The sequence below is a fragment of the Gossypium raimondii genome, chromosome 8 (genome assembly GCF_025698545.1).
Source record: "Gossypium raimondii isolate GPD5lz chromosome 8, ASM2569854v1, whole genome shotgun sequence".
Lineage (NCBI taxonomy): Eukaryota > Viridiplantae > Streptophyta > Magnoliopsida > Malvales > Malvaceae > Gossypium > Gossypium raimondii.
In genome coordinates, this window is record NC_068572.1 from 3,991,766 (window position 1) to 4,010,634 (window position 18,869).

General features: G+C 32.6%; 3 protein-coding genes across 4 annotated transcripts; all 3 read left to right on the forward strand.

Moving 5' to 3' along the window:
* The first annotated feature begins 563 nt into the window (after positions 1–563).
* LOC105790373 (uncharacterized) lies at positions 564–7,076 on the forward strand. 2 transcript variants are annotated; one of them, XM_012617944.2, is made up of 10 exons: positions 564–797; positions 1,157–1,217; positions 1,357–1,554; positions 1,708–1,903; positions 3,390–3,560; positions 3,641–3,757; positions 5,353–5,550; positions 5,658–5,717; positions 5,803–5,901; positions 6,707–7,076. In XM_012617944.2, the coding sequence occupies exons 3-10, from the start codon at positions 1,424–1,426 to the stop codon at positions 6,776–6,778; spliced, it is 1,044 nt and encodes a 347-aa protein (XP_012473398.1). In that variant the 5' UTR covers positions 564–797; positions 1,157–1,217; positions 1,357–1,423; the 3' UTR covers positions 6,779–7,076. The 2 variants fall into 2 exon arrangements, with proteins under 2 accessions (XP_012473398.1, XP_012473399.1); XM_012617945.2 differs by lacking the exon at positions 1,157–1,217.
* Positions 7,077–8,412: 1,336 nt separating this feature from the next.
* Positions 8,413–10,842, forward strand: LOC105790375 (uncharacterized). The gene is made up of 2 exons (XM_012617947.2): positions 8,413–8,535; positions 8,997–10,842. The coding sequence occupies exon 2, from the start codon at positions 9,020–9,022 to the stop codon at positions 9,917–9,919; it is 900 nt and encodes a 299-aa protein (XP_012473401.1). The 5' UTR covers positions 8,413–8,535; positions 8,997–9,019; the 3' UTR covers positions 9,920–10,842.
* A 5,207-nt stretch (positions 10,843–16,049) lies between these two features.
* LOC105790376 (S-adenosylmethionine decarboxylase proenzyme) lies at positions 16,050–17,581 on the forward strand. Its single transcript, XM_052634722.1, has one exon. It carries the CDS (start codon positions 16,195–16,197, stop codon positions 17,302–17,304), a length of 1,110 nt encoding a protein of 369 aa, XP_052490682.1. The 5' UTR covers positions 16,050–16,194; the 3' UTR covers positions 17,305–17,581.
* The last annotated feature ends 1,288 nt before the right edge of the window (positions 17,582–18,869 follow it).

Sequence of the window (18,869 nt, forward strand, 5' to 3'; positions counted from 1 at the left end):
TTTTGTATAAGCTCATTTTTTGGGCCTATAATTTTCTTCAAACCCTTCCACTTTTCGAGCTAGCCTTTGGGTCTGGACAGGTGATCTAACTCATGATTAGGTCATTATAGGTTCTGATAAACTCTTTTGGAGACAATGCATATAACTAACTACATATAGCCCCCAATCTATAAATAGGAGGATAATGGGCTTCAATACACTCGAACCTACATCATACTATATTGGCAACAATGCTCATGTCAATCGAGGTAAGACTCAAACAATAACATTTGTATTCTTATTTTTATGTTTTTCAATTTTTTGGGGTATAGATTAAATTATTGTGATTAAATTTATTAAATCAAACTCAATTAATCATATTATATATATAATATAGATGTATCAATTTATTGTTGCATTTGCCATAAATAACAACACTATATTAACAAAATTAGATCATTTAACTTCCAATTTCCAAAATTCGAAAAATAAATTATTAATAACAATATTCACATGTATAATAGTTTAAAAAAATAATAATTGGATGCTATCGTCTCCTATTTATAACTAAAAAACATTTATCTCAAAGCACTGTTAATTATGATAATAGGATGGGAGGAGCTTCATGCTTGATGGGATTAGCCCGTTCTACATGTACGGTTTCGTTTGGTGAAACAATGGCAACAGAAAGAAACCCTTAACTAAACCACCATTCTTAGTTTTTCTTTTTAAATTATTCTATTACTAATCCATCGATTTTTGCGCAATTGATCAACTCTTCTTCGATCTACTCCTCAAATTCCTCCAAAAACTCCCAGGTTTATTGAATTTTTTAATATTTTCTTATATGGGTTTTTTTGTTTTTCTTTTTTCTTTCTTTCAATCGTGATTCATTGATTGATTTGGCAATTCTGGGATTTACCCATTTCATATTATTGTGAAATATTGGTGGAGTTTTGATTTTCTCCTCGTGATCTTCTTGTTTGCATTTATTTGCTTTGATGATGAACGAGTGTTCAAATTTATCATCTTTTTTTTTATAGCCTTTTTTTCCTTTGCTGGATTATACTTTTCTTGTGTTGTCTGTAATGAATTTGGCATATTTTCTTATTGATTATGATTATTATTTTTAAAAATAACTATTATTTTATGGTATATGCTCATAATCTTTTTTCAGAAACCAAAGCTCTCGTATTATGCTGTAGATATCATTTTAATAGCTTCAGCCTGCTAGCAAGGTCTGTTGATTCGATACTTTCATCGTTTTAGATTGTCTCCTTTGTGATAAATAGAGTTTCCCTTTCAAAGTTAACTTACTTTTTTCTTGGTTAATTGTGGTTGTAAGCTTCATCATTGATTTCTTTTGACTGTTTTCAGATTGTTCCTTCTCAAAGGTTAGAAGAGAGTTAGCTGGTTTGCCTCTTGGCATGCTTGAATTAGTGAAATGGACAGGAGTAGAGGAATCAACGACTATGAACCCGGACCGGTTCCTTCAGAAAGCCGTGTGGACAGATATGGGTTTATAAAGCAGAATGTTAGTAATAGTAGTGCTGCAGAAGGCTTAGGAAAGAGTAGGTTAGTTTTCAAATGCGAGAGGTTATCTTTTTCTTTAATTATCGTCTATCAAGCTCTGTAAGGTGATATGAGTGTAGCTGTCTTTATGATTTTATACTTAGTGCTAACAAACATTGATTTTGATTGTGTTTTATGGTGATTATAAATTTCCAGGGAAGCTAGAAGAGTTAGGAAATGGAGGAAAATGATTGGGGTTGGTGGGAGTGATTGGAAACATTATGTAAGGAGAAAGCCTCATGTTGTTAAAAGGCGTATAAGGAAAGGAATTCCCGATTGTTTAAGGGGTCTTGTTTGGCAGTTGATCTCTGGAAGCCGAGACCTTTTGCTGATGAACCCGGGGGTCTATGAGGTACTTCTTTTTATTTCTTGTAGGGTTTAGCATTGTTTCGTTAACAAACTGTATATTATTCTGAATGCTATAGCCTTTGCTTGACTTTCCTTTCCGTCTTAACATGCAATATTACTTATTTCTGCTAAGTTCTCTAACAGGAATTGAAAAAAAAAATGGTCTTCTTCCTGCCTCGTTATTAATTTTTGTTTATCCTATATTTTACACTCTGTTTTCTATCCCAAGTGCAACCTTTAGGTGCTTAATTCTAACCTCATGGATACTATTTTCTTTTGACTTGATCCCCAACTGGAGACTTGTGTTATTTTATTTGCTAAAATGCACCCAATAACCTGAGCACTAGTGAATTTTAGCATTGCTTCCAATTTGTAACAGAACTGGTTTTAATGCCTGTGTTTGAGTTTATTGGAACTGATGGCAGCGGAACTTATAATATAAATTAGAAGGAAAACTTCTACCAAGTTTTTAATATGATCGTATTGGGTATATTTGGAAGTTCCTTTAGAAGGATGGGTCCGATGGGATAATATATCACAGTATTCTGAAATCACTGTGTGTGCCAGTATTATTCATGATTGCCTAAACCAGTTGATCAGTTTCATCTTAAGTCTTTTAAGCAGGTTTCTCTCAATCATTTCATGAGGATGAGGTTTAAATATTTAAGTAGCGATTCTATCTAGTCCACCAAAATATTCTTGATTTGAACAATACCATGAATGAAATCATTATGGTTGGAGCTCTATCCCTTGTATAACATGCCATTTTGTTTGAGAAATACTCTGGTTGAATCCAATTTGGATTTCAGTGGTAGAGTTGAAGTTCAACTGTCTGGACCAAACCCATCCAGACATCTTTCAGCACCTAGGTGGTGAACCAAAAACAGTTTCCAAGTGCTCATTTTGGGGTTATAAAATTGTTGTGGTTTAAAACAAAAGGCTTGTTAAGAAGGTTTGGGAACAAGGGTATTATTTTTCTGCAGGGTGACCATGAGAGCATGGACTTCTGAAGATCTGAGAATAGTTTTCAGTTTCCCTGTTGTTTTTAGTATTTTTAGTAATGTTCTTGTTTATTTTGAATCATTATGGACGCCAGCCTTGACATTAATATCGTATAACTTTATTGAGTGAATGTAAAAATCAATATTGACAATTCTAACTTCATCGTGAAATGCTTATGAATTGACTGTTGGCATTATGTTTGGTGTCATTTATATAACTTTTGGGTTAATAAAATCGGATTTTTGTCCTCATATTTATCCTTGCTCATTGGTCAAGGGAGCATGATTAATGTAATGTTGTTTTGATGATCAGGATTTGAATTGCTGGAAAAGTTCTTCTCTCATTTGATTTCTTTAGGGAGAATGTTTTTCTTATTTGGACTCAAACTGTTCCTTAGCTTAACGGGTTCTTTTCTTTCGTTTTTTTTTTAAGATTTTTTTTCTTTTACAATGAAAATGTTCTCGTTGCACATGTTTATGTTGTTGCAGCAACTTGTAATATATGAGACATCTGCTTCAGAACTAGATATAATCCGAGATATATCCCGCACCTTTCCGACGCATGTTTTCTTTCAGCAGAGACATGGACCTGGTCAGAGGTCCCTTTACAATGTTTTGAAGGCATACTCTGTCTTCGACAGAGCTGTTGGCTATGTCCAGGTTTGTCTCATGTCATTGGGGAGCCTCATATTATTATATGTCTAGGTTAATTGTGCTCTCGGTTTTTGTTGAAAATGCAGGGAATGGGCTTTTTAGCAGGTCTTTTACTTCTTTATATGAGTGAAGAGGATGCATTTTGGTTATTGGTTGCATTACTAAAAGGAGCTGTTCATGCTCCTATGGAAGGATTATATCAGGTATTATTGTATTTAAAACCTATTTTTACTATCTACAATGCTGAATTGACTATTTTATGTTGTTAATGGTTCATTAAGGACTTAGAAAAGATTGTGATACCACTATCTCTTACTCAGGCATTGACATATGGCTTTATAGCAGCTTATATTGGCTTCTGGGGTTAGGCTTTAAATTCATATGTTGATTTTATTATGGGTTCTCTGACTGAATCATGAACTTTTCCTAGATTAATTTGCAAGGGAACTTTTATATTTAGATTATAAATTGAATCTATAGATTTACATCTTTATTTGATCCCATAGCATGCTTATAGTGCATATATCTAGGCATTCTTGGTGAACAGAGCATTTTGTTGAAATGATACAAGTTGTAGCGGTCTAAAATTTAAGAACTACGCTCCACGCTTCAGCTTCTTCCAGTGTAATCTCCTCTCATGTTGGTATAGGCATATTGCTGTTTGGTTGGTAATTTAGCACATTTGGCATTCTACTCTAGGATAGTAATCTCAACAGCGTCTTGATGGAATAAATGCTACCAAAGAACAAAAAACCGAACCAGAGGTAAGCAATGAGAGACCTGCGGTTTTCGGTTCAACTATTTGAACCAACCAGTTCAATAAAATCTAAAGACGAATATTAACTAGATCTAAAAATTAAAAAGTAGAAAAAGAAAAAACCTGAAAACTTGGAAAGCTTCATAAAATAATAAAATATACAAAAAAAATTTATACAACTAGCATAGAAATCCAATACAAGGTACAAATACAAAGATAAGAATACTGCCGAGTAGCCAATTACGAACATATAACTTGCCCATAGTAGAGGCATAATGCTAACTTACACAACCGGCTTTGAACATTAAGTGATGAGAACTTCGATCTTTGAATCAGACCAGATTGGCTGGTTCAATCAGGAATCGGCTGGTCCTTGGTTCAATCATATTAATATAACTGGAAATTTTGCCATCCAGTTTAAACTAGCAAGGGGGAACCAGTTAACTTGGAAATAACCCATTAAAATTGGAGTGTTGGCTTTTTTATTCCTTTTTTTGGTACAGTGGGACAAGATCCAACTGATTGCTCAAAAGAAAGCAGGACAGCAATACTAAATGTATCTCTTTAGAATGGCACTGGGATGCCAGTGATCGAAAGAGGACGAGGCACTACTGTGAATCATTTCTTTCTTGGTTTGGCTATCATTGTCCAGCAAAGAAAGAAGATAAAAAGAATAAAAAAAAAAAAAAAGATAGAGAGGCATCAATGTATTCCTTAGGTTAAATCGTCTTATATTTCAATGACAATCCAAGCTTCTGTGCAAATGTGGTTTTTAGCCCAAATTATTGAAACATCTAGCGAAGACTAAAACCCATTGAAACTGTTACACATCAAAAGTCTCAACTGTTGTCATTTCCTTCCGCTTCCAGAGACTCAACTGTTCCTGGTTGAACTGGCTGGTCCCGTCCTTTGTTTTTCATAATTGATTGTAACACAACTTCCTTGGAATATATTATCCCTGGCGTTTGATGCATTTTTCTTGAGGCATTCAATCAAATATATATTGTTTCATTTCTCTGAAAATTTGTATGCGCTTGATAGGTGGGGCTGCCTCTTGTACAGCAATACCTGTTTCAGTTTGAGCACTTAGTGAGGGAGCACTTGCCAAAGCTGGGTGAGCATTTTAGCCGGGAGATGATAAATCCAAGCATGTATGCTAGCCAGTGGTTCATAACTGTATTCTCATACTCTTTCCCATTTCCTTTGGCTCTTCGAATTTGGGATGTATTTCTCTTTGAGGTTAGTGGTTGGAAATATGATATCGGTTCAAGCTGTTGAATTAATTACATGGCCTGGAAATTGGTTTGCAGAAAAAGACAAACAAAATAATTTATTTTATTTTTCAGGGTGTTAAGATTGTCTTTAAAGTTGGTTTGGCCCTTTTGAAGTACTGCCATGATGATTTGGTAATTAGTTCAAGACCTCTTTATTTTCTCGAGATCCAACGAACCATTTTATCTTGCATTGATACATTGTTACATTGTTCATCAGATAAATTTATCCTTTGAGAAACTCATTCATGCTTTGCGTAACTTCCCGGAGGATGCAATGAATCCTGATATATTGCTGCCCATGGCTTATTCAATCAAGGTTCTGTCTCTCTCAACCCAAGTTTTTATGGCATTAAGTACTTTAAAATTTCTCATGTCCATTCATTTTTAAGATCCGCATGCACCTTTTCTTATGGCATGATGGTCTTTAGCCATGAACACTTATTTGAGCTATGTACTTGATCTATATTGGTTTTACGAATAGCAGGTGCCTGAGCTGCTCTGGAATGTATGTAATGTGCTTGAACTTTCTGATCTTGAATCACCTGTTGATTAGTTAATATAATTTTTGCTCAAAAGGCTATTGGTTAATTTGCTCAATTGTATGTTGTAAACAATGAGAAGTGAGAACCTTGCTAACGGTTTCTTGTGGTAAAAACAAATTAACGTTGCGACTTAAATGTTTTAGGTCAAAGTATCATTGAGGTCTCTGTATTAGGATTCAAATTATATTTTGCCCCCTCTATTAAAAAAATGGGCAAATTAGTCCCTGTATGTTAGACCAAAGAGAAAATTGATCGTTTCTGCTAAAAATTTTATCCATCTGTACTATTAAAAACTAGTGTGGCTTATGGAATAACCGGATAATGACACATGGCATGTCACCTGTACCTCATGTTGAAGTACAAAGATCAGTTTTTAATGGTAAAAATAGATGAAATTTTTAATAAAAAGATCAATTTGCTCCTTGATCTAACTTAAAAGGATTAATTTGCCCATATTTAGTAGAAGGGCAAAATGCAATCCGACTCCTAGTACAGAGACCTCCATGATACTTTTATCAATGTTTTCTAGTAATGAGTTTGAATTAAGTACTCTTATATTTATGTTTGAATGGTGATTAGGTATCCCGGAGCTTAGCAGAATCGAAAATCGAGTACGAGAAGCAAAATAGAAAGCCAAAGATTGAAGCATAAACAAGTGCATTGAAGGTTGTCCATCTAAGCAACCATTCTGCCTGTACATTCTTATTCTCAGTTGTTCTTTTGCTTTTATATTGTGTTATAAGAAGAAGCATATACAGACTTCTTTATAGACCTATTTAGTTACTTAAACATGGTGTTCTTTTCTTTTTTTTTTTTCTTTTTAATGAGATGATATGCATAAAATTGTAAAAAGAAAAAAGTTAAATTCTGCTATCAGTTCTTGTATTTTACCAAAATTGTGGATTTAATCCATGTATTATAATTTGATCCTTTTATTCTGCTTGCTTAATTTTTAAAATTTCAGTCATTCACCAAACTGTATAACCTTTAAATCCATTTTGTTAATTTCAAAACCTGATGTGATAATTATATGTAATGCCATGTTAATTCGTTATTTTCATATTACTCAATTTTATTTAATGAAATTAACGACTATCAATTGCATCAAATTTGAAATTTCAAAATTCGAAAAAATATAAAGATTTAGAATAATCCAATTAGAGAATATAATTGTACTCATAGTACAATTAGACCTGATCATGAGTCGGGTTGAATTGATGTAAAATTTTAGGCTTGTTTTTTAAGTCCAAGCTTGATTTGGCCCGAAAATGGGTTTACATTTTTGCTCAAGCTCGGTCCAGATTAAAAATGTTAAAATCGGGCTTCACTTGGCCCGTCCGTATTAACTTTTTAGGTTATTTTTTTATAAAAAAGAAATTTAAAAAATATAAAACGCTAAATACACTAAAAATACTTACAAATTAGCAAACAAATACTTCTAAAATAATAAAAAAAATGAACAATAAAACAAGAGTCATAATAACAACAAAATAATAGTAATATAATAGTAAAATGGCAACAAAATAACAACAAAAAAGAAAGTTTAGGCTGATTCGAATGGACTAGGGCTAAAAATTCTTTTTTTTCCTTGAATTTTTATTTAAATTTTATTGACTACATCTATATTTATGTTTTACATAATATAAATTATAATGTATTTTAGGTTAAATTTCAAATTCATTATACTAATTGTTTTAAATATCAATATACTAACTTATAATATGCCACGTTTTATAATAAATTAGTTTAATATCTTTTGGTGATTTTAATATATAAAATATATTTAAAAATACCATATTATAAAAAGCTTTTAAAAAATTAATATTTTTAGATTTAGGTACTTATATAGTTATATTATGTAAAGATGAAAAGATTTAACATAAATAGGAAATCAAGAAAAAAATTAAACCAACTTAACTTCAACTAAATCAAAATTTAAAAAACAAAAATTTCTTTTCCGGTATTTGACATTAACCGTTAGATCTACTTGAATCTAAGTTATATTTTTTACTCGTCGATGGGTATTGATCTACCATAATAATCGTCGAATTGTCACTTATAACTCGCTAGTTTGAACCTTTTTTTTTTAAATAAACTTAACAATTGAATGAATTAAATAAAAAACTTTCTAATAGTTTAATAACTTAAATGAAAATTTTTGGATAATTTAATAATCATTTTATAATTTTTAAAAAGTTAAGTGATCGAAATGTAAAGTTACTAAGAATAGTTTACCCTTCTTAATAAGTAAAATTTATCCTAATGGTCCTTCCCTTCCCTTCTATGTTTTAGAAAAGAAAATCTACTTAGCGTCTTTATAATAACGAGAAAGGTAAGAGCTGCTGCAATCTCAATCTTCACAAAGTAATTCAATTAGGGTTCCAAGGAATTCCGAATCTCATTTCTCAGTAAGTTTTAATCCATTTTATTTTCAGTTTTTGAGCTTAAATCCTCTATTGTTGATGAAATTAGATAATAAAGCTGATATCCCATGTTTAAAGCTTCGTCGTTTATCCTAAATTTCCTTAGGCTAAACCCTAGAACGGGCCAAAACCCTAATACCCAAATCAGAAATCTCACTATGGAATAGAAAAAACTAACTAGTTTTATGGTTAAGGAACTTGTAGAGAATCAAAAGCAATGTGAAGAACAGTTGAATGATTCCGTAAGCCAATCAAATTTAGACATTGTTAAACAAGTTTGCAAGATTACTAGACAGTGCCTAGAACTGATATCCCATGGCTAAAGCTTCATCATTTATGTTAGGCTAAACCCTAGAACTGGCCAAAACCCTAATACCCAAATCAGAAATCTCACTATAGAATAAAAAAAAAAAAACTAACTAGTTTTATGGTTATGGAATTTGTAGAAAGGGAAAAAGAAGAGAGAAAAATGAGCACATCGGAGCTGCCAAGGAAAGAAGCCAATGTCCTAAAAGGCCACGAAGGTGCAGTTTTAGCGGCCAGATTCAACAGCGATGGCAATTATTGCCTCAGCTGCGGCAAAGACCGCACCATCCGTCTTTGGAACCCCCACCGTGGCATCCACATCAAAACCTACAAATCTCACGGCCGCGAAGTACGCGACGTCCATGTCACCCTGGATAACTCTAAGCTGTGTTCTTGTGGTGGAGACAGACAGATTTTCTATTGGGATGTTTCCACCGGTCGTGTTATTCGCAAGTTTCGTGGCCATGACGGTGAGGTAAACGCGGTGAAGTTTAACGAGTATGCATCTGTGGTAGTATCTGCTGGTTATGATAGATCGTTGCGTGCTTGGGACTGTAGGTCTCACAGCACTGAACCCATACAGATAATTGACTCGTTTTTGGACACTGTTATGTCTGTATGTTTAACCAAGACCGAAATTATTGGTGGGAGTGTTGATGGAACTGTTCGAACATTTGATATTCGTATCGGTCGAGAAATATCAGATGACTTAGGGCAACCTGTCAACTGTATCTCATTGTCAAATGACAATAACTGCATATTAGCTAATTGCTTGGATTCAACTTTACGACTTTTAGATAGGTCCACAGGTGAACTATTGCAAGAATATAAAGGACATGCTTGCAAGTCCTACAAAATGGATTGCTGCCTAACCAACAGTGATGCGCATGTAACTGGTGGATCTGAGGATGGCTCGATTTTCTTCTGGGATTTAGTAGATGCATCTGTGGTTTCAAAATTTCGAGCTCATTCATCAGTGGTAACAAGTGTGAGTTACCACCCGAAAGACAACTGTATGATAACCTCCTCCGTGGATGGCACTGTTCGAGTTTGGAAAACATGAGGTTATGAACAATCAAGCTTGTCACTTCTTATTGCATCCTAATTGCAAGAACTATGGAGGTTTGGGACCTGACATTTAGCTTAGTTTGCTCTGTAAATTGTTGTTAAATGATGGAACCATATATTTTTCCATATCAATACCCCAATGCACTTCTTTGGTTTGTGAGAATTCTCATGTCATCACATCTTTGTTTAGAACTCTTGGTTTCACATTTCCCCTCTTTTAATTTTTCGGGACCTGGTTTTTTTGAGAGATTTTGAGGCAGCAAGAGAATGTGGTTTTCGCTCTGCGTTTCTTTCATTGGCTGTGGTCGGAATACGAGTTTTCTCCGGACTTTGAGTTGCATATCAGAAAGAATTTTTTTTCATCAGACCAATTTTGAACCCAAGCCAGGTTCTTTAGAACGCTACTTAAGATGTCTTTGTGAAAACAAATCAGTTGAAGAAGGTGTAGATGTGTTCTCCATCTTGACTGAGATTGGTTATTGTCCATCAATAGAGACGTGGAATTTAGCATTATTGGCTTGTCTTAAGGTTGGTAGGAATGATCTTATGTGGAAATTATATCAGGATATGGTAGAACCTGGTGTTGGGGTCGATATTGATGTTGTGACTGTTGGGTGTTTGATTCAAGCCTTTTGCATTGATGGGGAAGTTTCGAAAGGCTAGGAGCATCTTCTGCCGATAGGTTGATGCCGGATATGTTGCAGAGGGAATGGAACGGTTCAGAGAGACGCTGAAGAATCAACTCAAACTGCGACACGGTACTTTCGAGAAACTGATTTGATCTCTCAGAAAGTGATAGGTTCCATGATTCTTTACTTTTAAATTTTATGCTTAGATTAGGATATGCACTTAAAACAAACATATGCCATTCTATTGTTAACAAGTTTTGTCAAATGAATGCTCATCTTGTTGGAATCATGTTAAAGTGCATTAAATTTGATTTTAATTATATTAAGTATTTATTATTAAAATATTTTATGTAAATGAATTTATAGTGGCATTCCAATAATGATAATAATGAATGTAAATTATGAGATAAATTGAGATAAAAAAAAAAGAAGCTTAAGGCATAATGTGAAATTTAGCACTTAATGTTTAAATTTTTTATCAATTTGATTTTTTATCTCAAAAAAATAAAGAAAAAGAAATAAATAAATAAAAACTAGAAGTATAGTTTAATGCTAAAAAAGAGATGGGAAATAATTTTCATATTTAAAGTGCTACGTTAGATAAACGTTATCCCATTAAAACGCTTAACAGTTAAGTGATCATCTTATAACGACCTGATAATATTAATGACAGTTTTGTACGATTTAAAAAGTGAGTGATCGAAATGAAATTTTAATTAAAATTTAGGGACAAATAATATAGTTTACCCAAAAGTATTGATGCAAATCTAAAAATTAAATATGCAATTTAACCCAATTGGACCATCCTAGAAGTATCATATCTTTGGAAAACTGCAGAGTGGAAAGTACGTTCATGTCTTGTCATTATTCTTATCGGAATAGTCGTTTAAAGGTCATTTTCACGTTATATTGAAAGTATCTTATACTAATCATTAGTATTTTTAAAATTATTATTTCGATACCTTCTTAATTTTTTTATTTTAAGATAATTTTGTATTTATTTAAGTAGGAAAATAGCAAATTTGACTTTATGTATTTTGTCAAATCTTCTAATACAATATCTCTACTTTGAAAATGTTTATTTTGGTACCAAAATAGATATTTTCAAAGTAAAAGTACCATATTAAAAGATTTAATAAAGTATAAGGGCCAAATATGCAATTATCCTTATTTAGTGTAATTATGAGTTTTATATTTTCACTAGGGTTTTTACGTTGTTGATTAGAATTTAAAAAATCATAAATTTTTTTATGGTGCTAGCAATTCGTTGTTGTTCATATGTTATGATATGAATATACCACACCAAATCATTATCTATAGATGATGAGATTCCATTGATACAAAGTCAATTCCAATAGACTTATTGGAGGGTCCCATTGGCGTGCATCCAATAGGAATTAAACCTATGAATTCTCCAATTATGAGTTGGGCGTTTTAACTATTCAGCCATAGATGCTTAGCGGGGATCCTCGTACATGGTGAATAACTAAATTCCAATTGAAATGAAATATTTAGAATAAATCAATGCAATTTAGGAGGAATCAATGAAAGGACATCAGTTCAAATCCTGGATTTTCGAATTGAGAGAGATCAAGAGTCCTCACTATTTCTTAGATTCATGGACCCAATTCAATTCAGTGGAATCTTTCATTCACATTTTTTTTCCACCAAGAACGTTTATAGAACTCTTGGACCCCTGAATTTGGAGTATCCAATTTTCACGCAATTCATATGGTTCAACAAGCAATAGATATTTCACGATCAAGGGTGTAGTATTATTTGTAGTAGTGGTCCTTATATATCGTATTAACAATCGGAATATGATCGAAAGAAAAAAATCTCCTGAGCAATCGGCAACACTGGTATGTATTTATCACAAAATATATACTTGTATTTTATATTAGTAGACCGAAAAAAATATTTTTTAATGGTATCGCCGATATGTCAGGTGGCACCGAAATTAATTAATATTTTTTTAAAAAAATTAAAAAAGAGCTAAAACTTGGTTTGGGAGCCGAACCCATGATTGATCAGTCACGTCGGTGGTAGGTTGTCAGGCCGGTGCCATCTAGTTGTCGGCGGCACTGGCCTGACGGCTTGCCAGCGACGTGATCGGTCAATCACGGGTTCGACTCTCAAACCGGGTTTTTCAGCTTTTTTTTAAGTTTAATAAAAAAAAAAATTATATATATTAAATTATTTCGATACCTCCTGACACGTCAACGACACCATTAAAAAATATATTTTTTACTTGATACAACACAAATATACGGGACCAATACAATACCGATATTGCCAATTACTCAAGCTACACCAAAGAAAAGTTATTATTCTTTACACTACAAATCACCAACACAATCATTGGTGACAGGCTAACTTAGTGCAGCCAATTGGTTAGGTAGCACCATGAGTTCACTATGCAATCTACCTATATTCATAAATAATGTACCTGTTATTTAATTTTGTTATATTATTTAGGTAAAAAAACTCGTCTTTCTAGTTTCTACTTTAATTTATCAAAATTTAGTTCACAAGCATTATTAAGAAAAATTAAAAAGCGAATACAGTTGGTTAACACATAAATTTGATTTGTCGATTTTTTTAAATTATTACATAAATCATTAACTTATTGATTCTTATTAATTTATTACATACAAATTGTTGAACCGTCGATTTTTATATCAATAATTGAATAATATTACTAATTAGATTTAACTTTTCGATTTTCTGTAAAATATGATGATCAAATTGTAACAAATTAAAGTCGAATGGATGAACTTTAGAAATAAAGTTGATAGGGGCGGGTGAGTGGAGATTGTGATCCTTTCTTAATTCTTATCCACCAAACCTTCCAACTTGCCCACATATCATTATTGGACCCTCACCATTTACCCACTTTTATTTATTATTTTTATACCCAAAAAAGAATTTTATTTGTTTTTATTCCCTCTTTAAAGGACCCAATTTGTCATTTATTTATAATTCAAAGTTGCTTTTTATTTTTTTTCCTTTTCCTTTTACTATTAATATTGTTTTCCAATTGACTCAACTGCCCTCAAATGCATCACATGTCATTCTCAATAATTTATATGATAAGATGAAAACAAAATCCAAACTTTATAATTATATAATCAAGTGATAAACTATAACGTCACCTTATTTAATTCATCTATCAATTAATTTTAGCAATTGGTCAATGATGAAAATTATTAATGAGATGATTTAATTGATTTTTTTTATTAAAGACCGGAGCTTAATTGATGAGAATTTAGTGTATGAGCTCAATTGGCTTTTCTTTTTCTTTCATTTTTTCTTAAAAGCTTTTTGTATCCAAGGGCATTTAGGGGTGTTAATACATGATATCAATAGAGGTCAAGATGGAAGGGATGGTGTTCTGGTCCAAAAAATAAAGAAGAAACTTCCTCAAATGAATTGTCTGGGTTACTTAAACTATGGGTATTTCGAGTCAGATCTCGAGTCGGGTTCTTATATATATATTTTAGTTGTATAGTAATTTATCTTCTCTCTTGTCGAAGAAGAGTTATAAAGTAACTCTTCTGAGATAAGCTTATACTTATGATGTGTGTAATTTGGGGCTTATTATATATGTTTTATCCTCAAACTTTATTGAGCAAATTTTGTTGTTCGATAGTGTGGTACAAGAATTAAGCCCCAAATTACACATATCATAAGTGTAAGCTTGTTTCAGAAGAGTCAATTTATAACTCTTTTTCGACAAGAGAGGGGACAAATTGTTATACAATTATAAAAATATAATTTAAGTAACCTCAGGCAATTCATTTGAGGGTTCTAACCCAAAACACCTATAGTTTAAGTAACCTCAGGCAATTCATTTGAGGGTTCTAAACCAGAACACCATTCCTCTCTATCTTGACCTCTGTTGGCATCGTGTATCAATAGGGACAAGGACCTTGCCTCTCAAAAAATAAGAAATTACTCTTTTTATCCCTTCCAAAATGAAGAAATTATATATTAATATATAGTGAAATTATAAATTAATTTTTTGTCCTCAATTAAAAAAAAGTTATTATCAAACTTATCTTTCGAAGAAATCCATGAACCGAAGCAAAGGGTATGACCGTAATTTAAAGCAAGACTAAGGGGAAGTATGTAAAAACAATCCGTCTTGGTTTGTTCTTCATGCCCTTGACGTTTTCTTCGCAAAACCTCAAAATAGAAAACAAAAAGGAAAGAACAAGAAAATTTCTGAGCTTCCTTTTGGGTATTTTGTTGATCTTTTTTCTGATTCTTTTTAGGTTTTCTACACTTCCTTAGATTTGAATTTAAACTGGTAAGTTAAAGAGAATTCTTGTCTAATTTTTTTGTTTAAATTTTGCTGCATTTTTTGGTAGATTAATTGATTTTCTTTTTGATTTTCAGGTTTTATCTAAAAGGTTCAAAAGGAGGGTATTTACATTGTGAGTGTTACCTTTCGCTCATTATTATTTATATTTATTTGTCAAATTGAGATTCCTATGTTCTTTTAAGCCTTTAAACTTTTTTTTTCTTTATGTTACGATTTCTTTTTGATGGATTAATCGTTCTTGACTGGATATGTTTATGTATTGTGTTATTGAACTGAAGAGCCTGGAAAATTTTTTGCAATGAAGTTAATAAAAGTTAATTAGAAGATTATATGTATATATATTTCATATTAATATTGGAAAAGTCCTTTCTGAAGCTTCTTAATACTGAGTATATATTCATATAGTTGACTAATTATCAGGAACAGAAAAGGAATTTATGAGTAAAAAGGAAAGAGAAATTGAAGCTTGAATTAAATTTTTGATTTGAAATTTTGAAATCATATATATATATATCTGTCTGTAAATTCTAGTACAAATTAATGAAGTCCAAAAAATCATAAAGAAAATAATGATACTTCCAAACAGACCTGGAATCGTGATGATGATGAATAAGTTTTTTTTTTTTTTTTTAATGTAAACCATGGATTAAACCGTTACAAGGAAACGGAATGTTATCCTGTTAATTATCTTGTTCAATGACGGGTTTTGGAAATTGAGCTGATGTCCGAGGCTCTTCTTTGTTTGTTTCATTGTATTGTTGAATGTTGGTTGGTGGATCTTCAATTGTTTGAATTTCTCTTTGAGTATCATATTTGATTGGTTCATTGTTTGCATATTATGTATTTGGGTGTATATTTGATTATTTAAAGTTGTTTTAGTGCTTAATTTTGTGTTTGGGTGGCTTTATCAGGAAAGACTGAATGATCTAATGGAGACCAAGGGTGGGAAAAAGACTAAGTCCAATAGTAGTAGTAAATCCTTTTTCTATGAAGCTCCTTTAGGTTACAGCATTGAAGACGTTCGACCTCACGGTGGAATCAAGAAGTTCCGATCTGCTGCTTATTCCAACGTGAGTTTTTTACTTGGATTTTGTGGTCATCGTAAATATACTGATAGAATCTTTTGACTGACATCTTCTGATGCTTTTTATTGTTTTTGCAGTGCGTCCGAAAGCCATCATGAGATTTGCGAGATTCATAGATAGTCCCAAAGCCTCAACCTCACTGCAATTATATCTAGTTTGTTTGTTTACTTGCTTGCTTCCTTATTCTCTAGTTCTTCCTTCTTTGTACGCTTGTTTATTTTAATCCAAGATGGCCTTCCCTGTCTCTGCAATCGGATATGAAGGCTATGAAAAAAGACTTGAGATTTCGTTTTTTGACCCTGGTTTTTCTGTTGATCCTCGAGGGATGGGCCTCCGTTCCTTATCCAAAGCACAATTGGATGAAATCCTAAAACCGGCTGAATGCACAATTGTTTCTTCACTATCAAACAATCATGTCGATTCATATGTTCTTTCTGAATCAAGCCTCTTTGTCTACCCATACAAAATCATCATAAAGACTTGTGGCACTACGAAATTGCTCTTTTCGATCCCTGCTATTCTGAAACTGGCCAACAGCCTTTCACTTTCTCTACAGTCTGTGAGGTACACTCGTGGGAGCTTCATATTTCCTGGGGCTCAACCATTTCCACACCGTAACTTCTGTGAGGAAGTAGCGATCCTTGATCGCTATTTTCTTAAGCTTGGTTCTCATAGAAAGGCTTATATTATGGGTGGTTCTGATAAAACAAAGACATGGCATGTTTATTCAGCTTCTGCACGAATGAGTAGTCATTCAAATCCGGTGTATACTTTAGAAATGTGCATGACCGGTTTGGACAGGAAAAAAGCCTCTATCTTTTACAAAACTCATGCAAGTTCAGCAGCTTCAATGACCGAGCATTCAGGAATCCGAAAGATTCTTCCACACTCGCAAATATGCGATTTCGAGTTCGACCCTTGCGGTTACTCCATGAATTCGATTGAAAAGGGTGCAATCTCAACAATCCATGTCACTCCAGAAGATGGTTTCAGTTATGCTAGTTTCGAGGCATCTGGTTATGATTTTGAAACTCTGAATTCGAATAAACTGATCGAGAGGGTTTTGGCTTGTTTCAAACCAACTGAGTTCTCTGTATCTCTGCATGTTAACATGACCCGAGATGACCTCAGGTGTAGGATGCCATCTTACGTGAATGGATACTGTTGCGAAAAAAGGAGCTTTGAACAGCTCGGGAATGGGGGTTCGGTCATGTACTACAGCTTTGTTGGGGGTGACATGTGTGTGTCCCCTAGGTCAATTCTGAAATCATGCAGCTGGAATGAGGATGAGCAAAGTGTTGGGGTTAGGCCTGCTCCATACCATTTGAGTGCTCTATAGCTTTGGATTGAATCTGTTTCTGGAAAAAGAGAATTGCACTGGCTTTAAAGCTTTAAAGGTGAGGGACCAGAAGGATAAGGATGTTGAACTGAAATTATGTTTTGTTTTTAATAATATTTGTCTGTGTTGTTTTATCTTTGAATAAATGTAATTATCAGTGATATTGAGTGGCAAATGGGACTAGAATAAATTGTGGGATTGTTGTTACTGTAGCATTTTCTGGGAAAATACCAAGGAAGCCCCTGTAATTAGGGGTGGATTGCATTTTGGCTCTTCAGTTAGTCTTTATATTTTGAAATGTGCAAATTAGTTCATCTGTTAAATTTTTTCTAATGATCAGTGGAATGTTAATTTAAATGATTAATTACTAATTTGATATCTAGATTATAGATAAGATATCATTTTGGTTTTTTAAATTAACAATAATTCTAAAAATTAAAAAATCTGAAAAATAAATCTAAATTATTAAAATCATATTAAAAGTATTAAAATTATGTTAAAAATTCCACAAATTTAGTCGTCAATGTTTATAAAATTTGTCATTTTAGTTCTTTTTTTAAACAAACTGTCCCTTTAAAAATCAAAGTTAGGTTTCCATTAAAACAAAATCAAACCAAGTTTTATAAAAGCCAAAATTCACATTCAAAGAAGCTCTTTGTTGGTGAATCATTGTGTTTTTTTTTCTTTTTGAAAAATTGAACTCTCATTCAATAATGGGAGTCATTTCCATTTTTCAATAAAATTCTCGATTTGATAAGAACTATCTAATGCAATGAGGAACTAACCTTACTTGTTGAAAACGCTCTCCAATGTAATTTTAGAATCACCCATTTCAATAAAATCATGGTTTTATAACTGTTGAATACAATCAAACAAAAGAAGCAACACATTTACAGTAAACAAAGCCTTTTGATTTTGCACCTCTCTTTGGCAACGAAGAAAAAGGTGAAGACAATGAGCTCCTTTTGCTGCTTCTCCACCTTTGGAGATGTGTTGATGGCTTTGGAGTTTTATTTTGTTGAGTAGAACTCCTATTTCAGTCAAATTTGAGAAATAATCTTCCAATTAAATTGTGTTTATTTGTTTCAATCAAACTTTAATTAGTCTAGATTATTTTATTATTATTTGACCTATGAATTTAACCTATAAATAGGCTCTTTTACAACCTTATAAAAGACACCCATTAGAGATTAGAACTCATAACACTTTTGGAGAATTTTTTGTTTACGTTTTGAAGATTCTTTGTTTTTTCGGGTTTTGGGATTTAGTTTTTATTTCCATCTTTATACTATTCGTTCATTTGCCATTATAGTAAAATTATCTTTACCTGTGGTTTTTTATCCCCTTTGGAGATGTTTTTCAATTTTAATTTTGTATGTTCAATTTCTCAATTTATTTCGCTATTTTTACTTATTCGTTGTTTAATCAGGTCTGTCCCCAACAAGTGGTATCAGAGCTAGTTTAATTTTCGTAGATCAGCTCGTTCAGAGATAGTAACAATAAGGTTTGACATTAAAAAGTTCGATGGTGTCACAAATTTCAATATATGACAAGTTTGAATGATG

Coding starts and splice junctions, on each gene's coding strand:
- LOC105790373 (XM_012617944.2), top strand. CDS start 1,424: ATGGACAGGAGTAGAGGAATCAACGACTATGAACCCGGACCGGTTCCT. Junction 3,758..5,352: donor CTATGGAAGGATTATATCAG/GTATTATTGTAT, acceptor TGCGCTTGATAG/GTGGGGCTGCCTCTTGTACA. Junction 5,718..5,802: donor AGTACTGCCATGATGATTTG/GTAATTAGTTCA, acceptor ATTGTTCATCAG/ATAAATTTATCCTTTGAGAA.
- LOC105790375 (XM_012617947.2), top strand. CDS start 9,020: ATGAGCACATCGGAGCTGCCAAGGAAAGAAGCCAATGTCCTAAAAGGC.
- LOC105790376 (XM_052634722.1), top strand. CDS start 16,195: ATGGCCTTCCCTGTCTCTGCAATCGGATATGAAGGCTATGAAAAAAGA.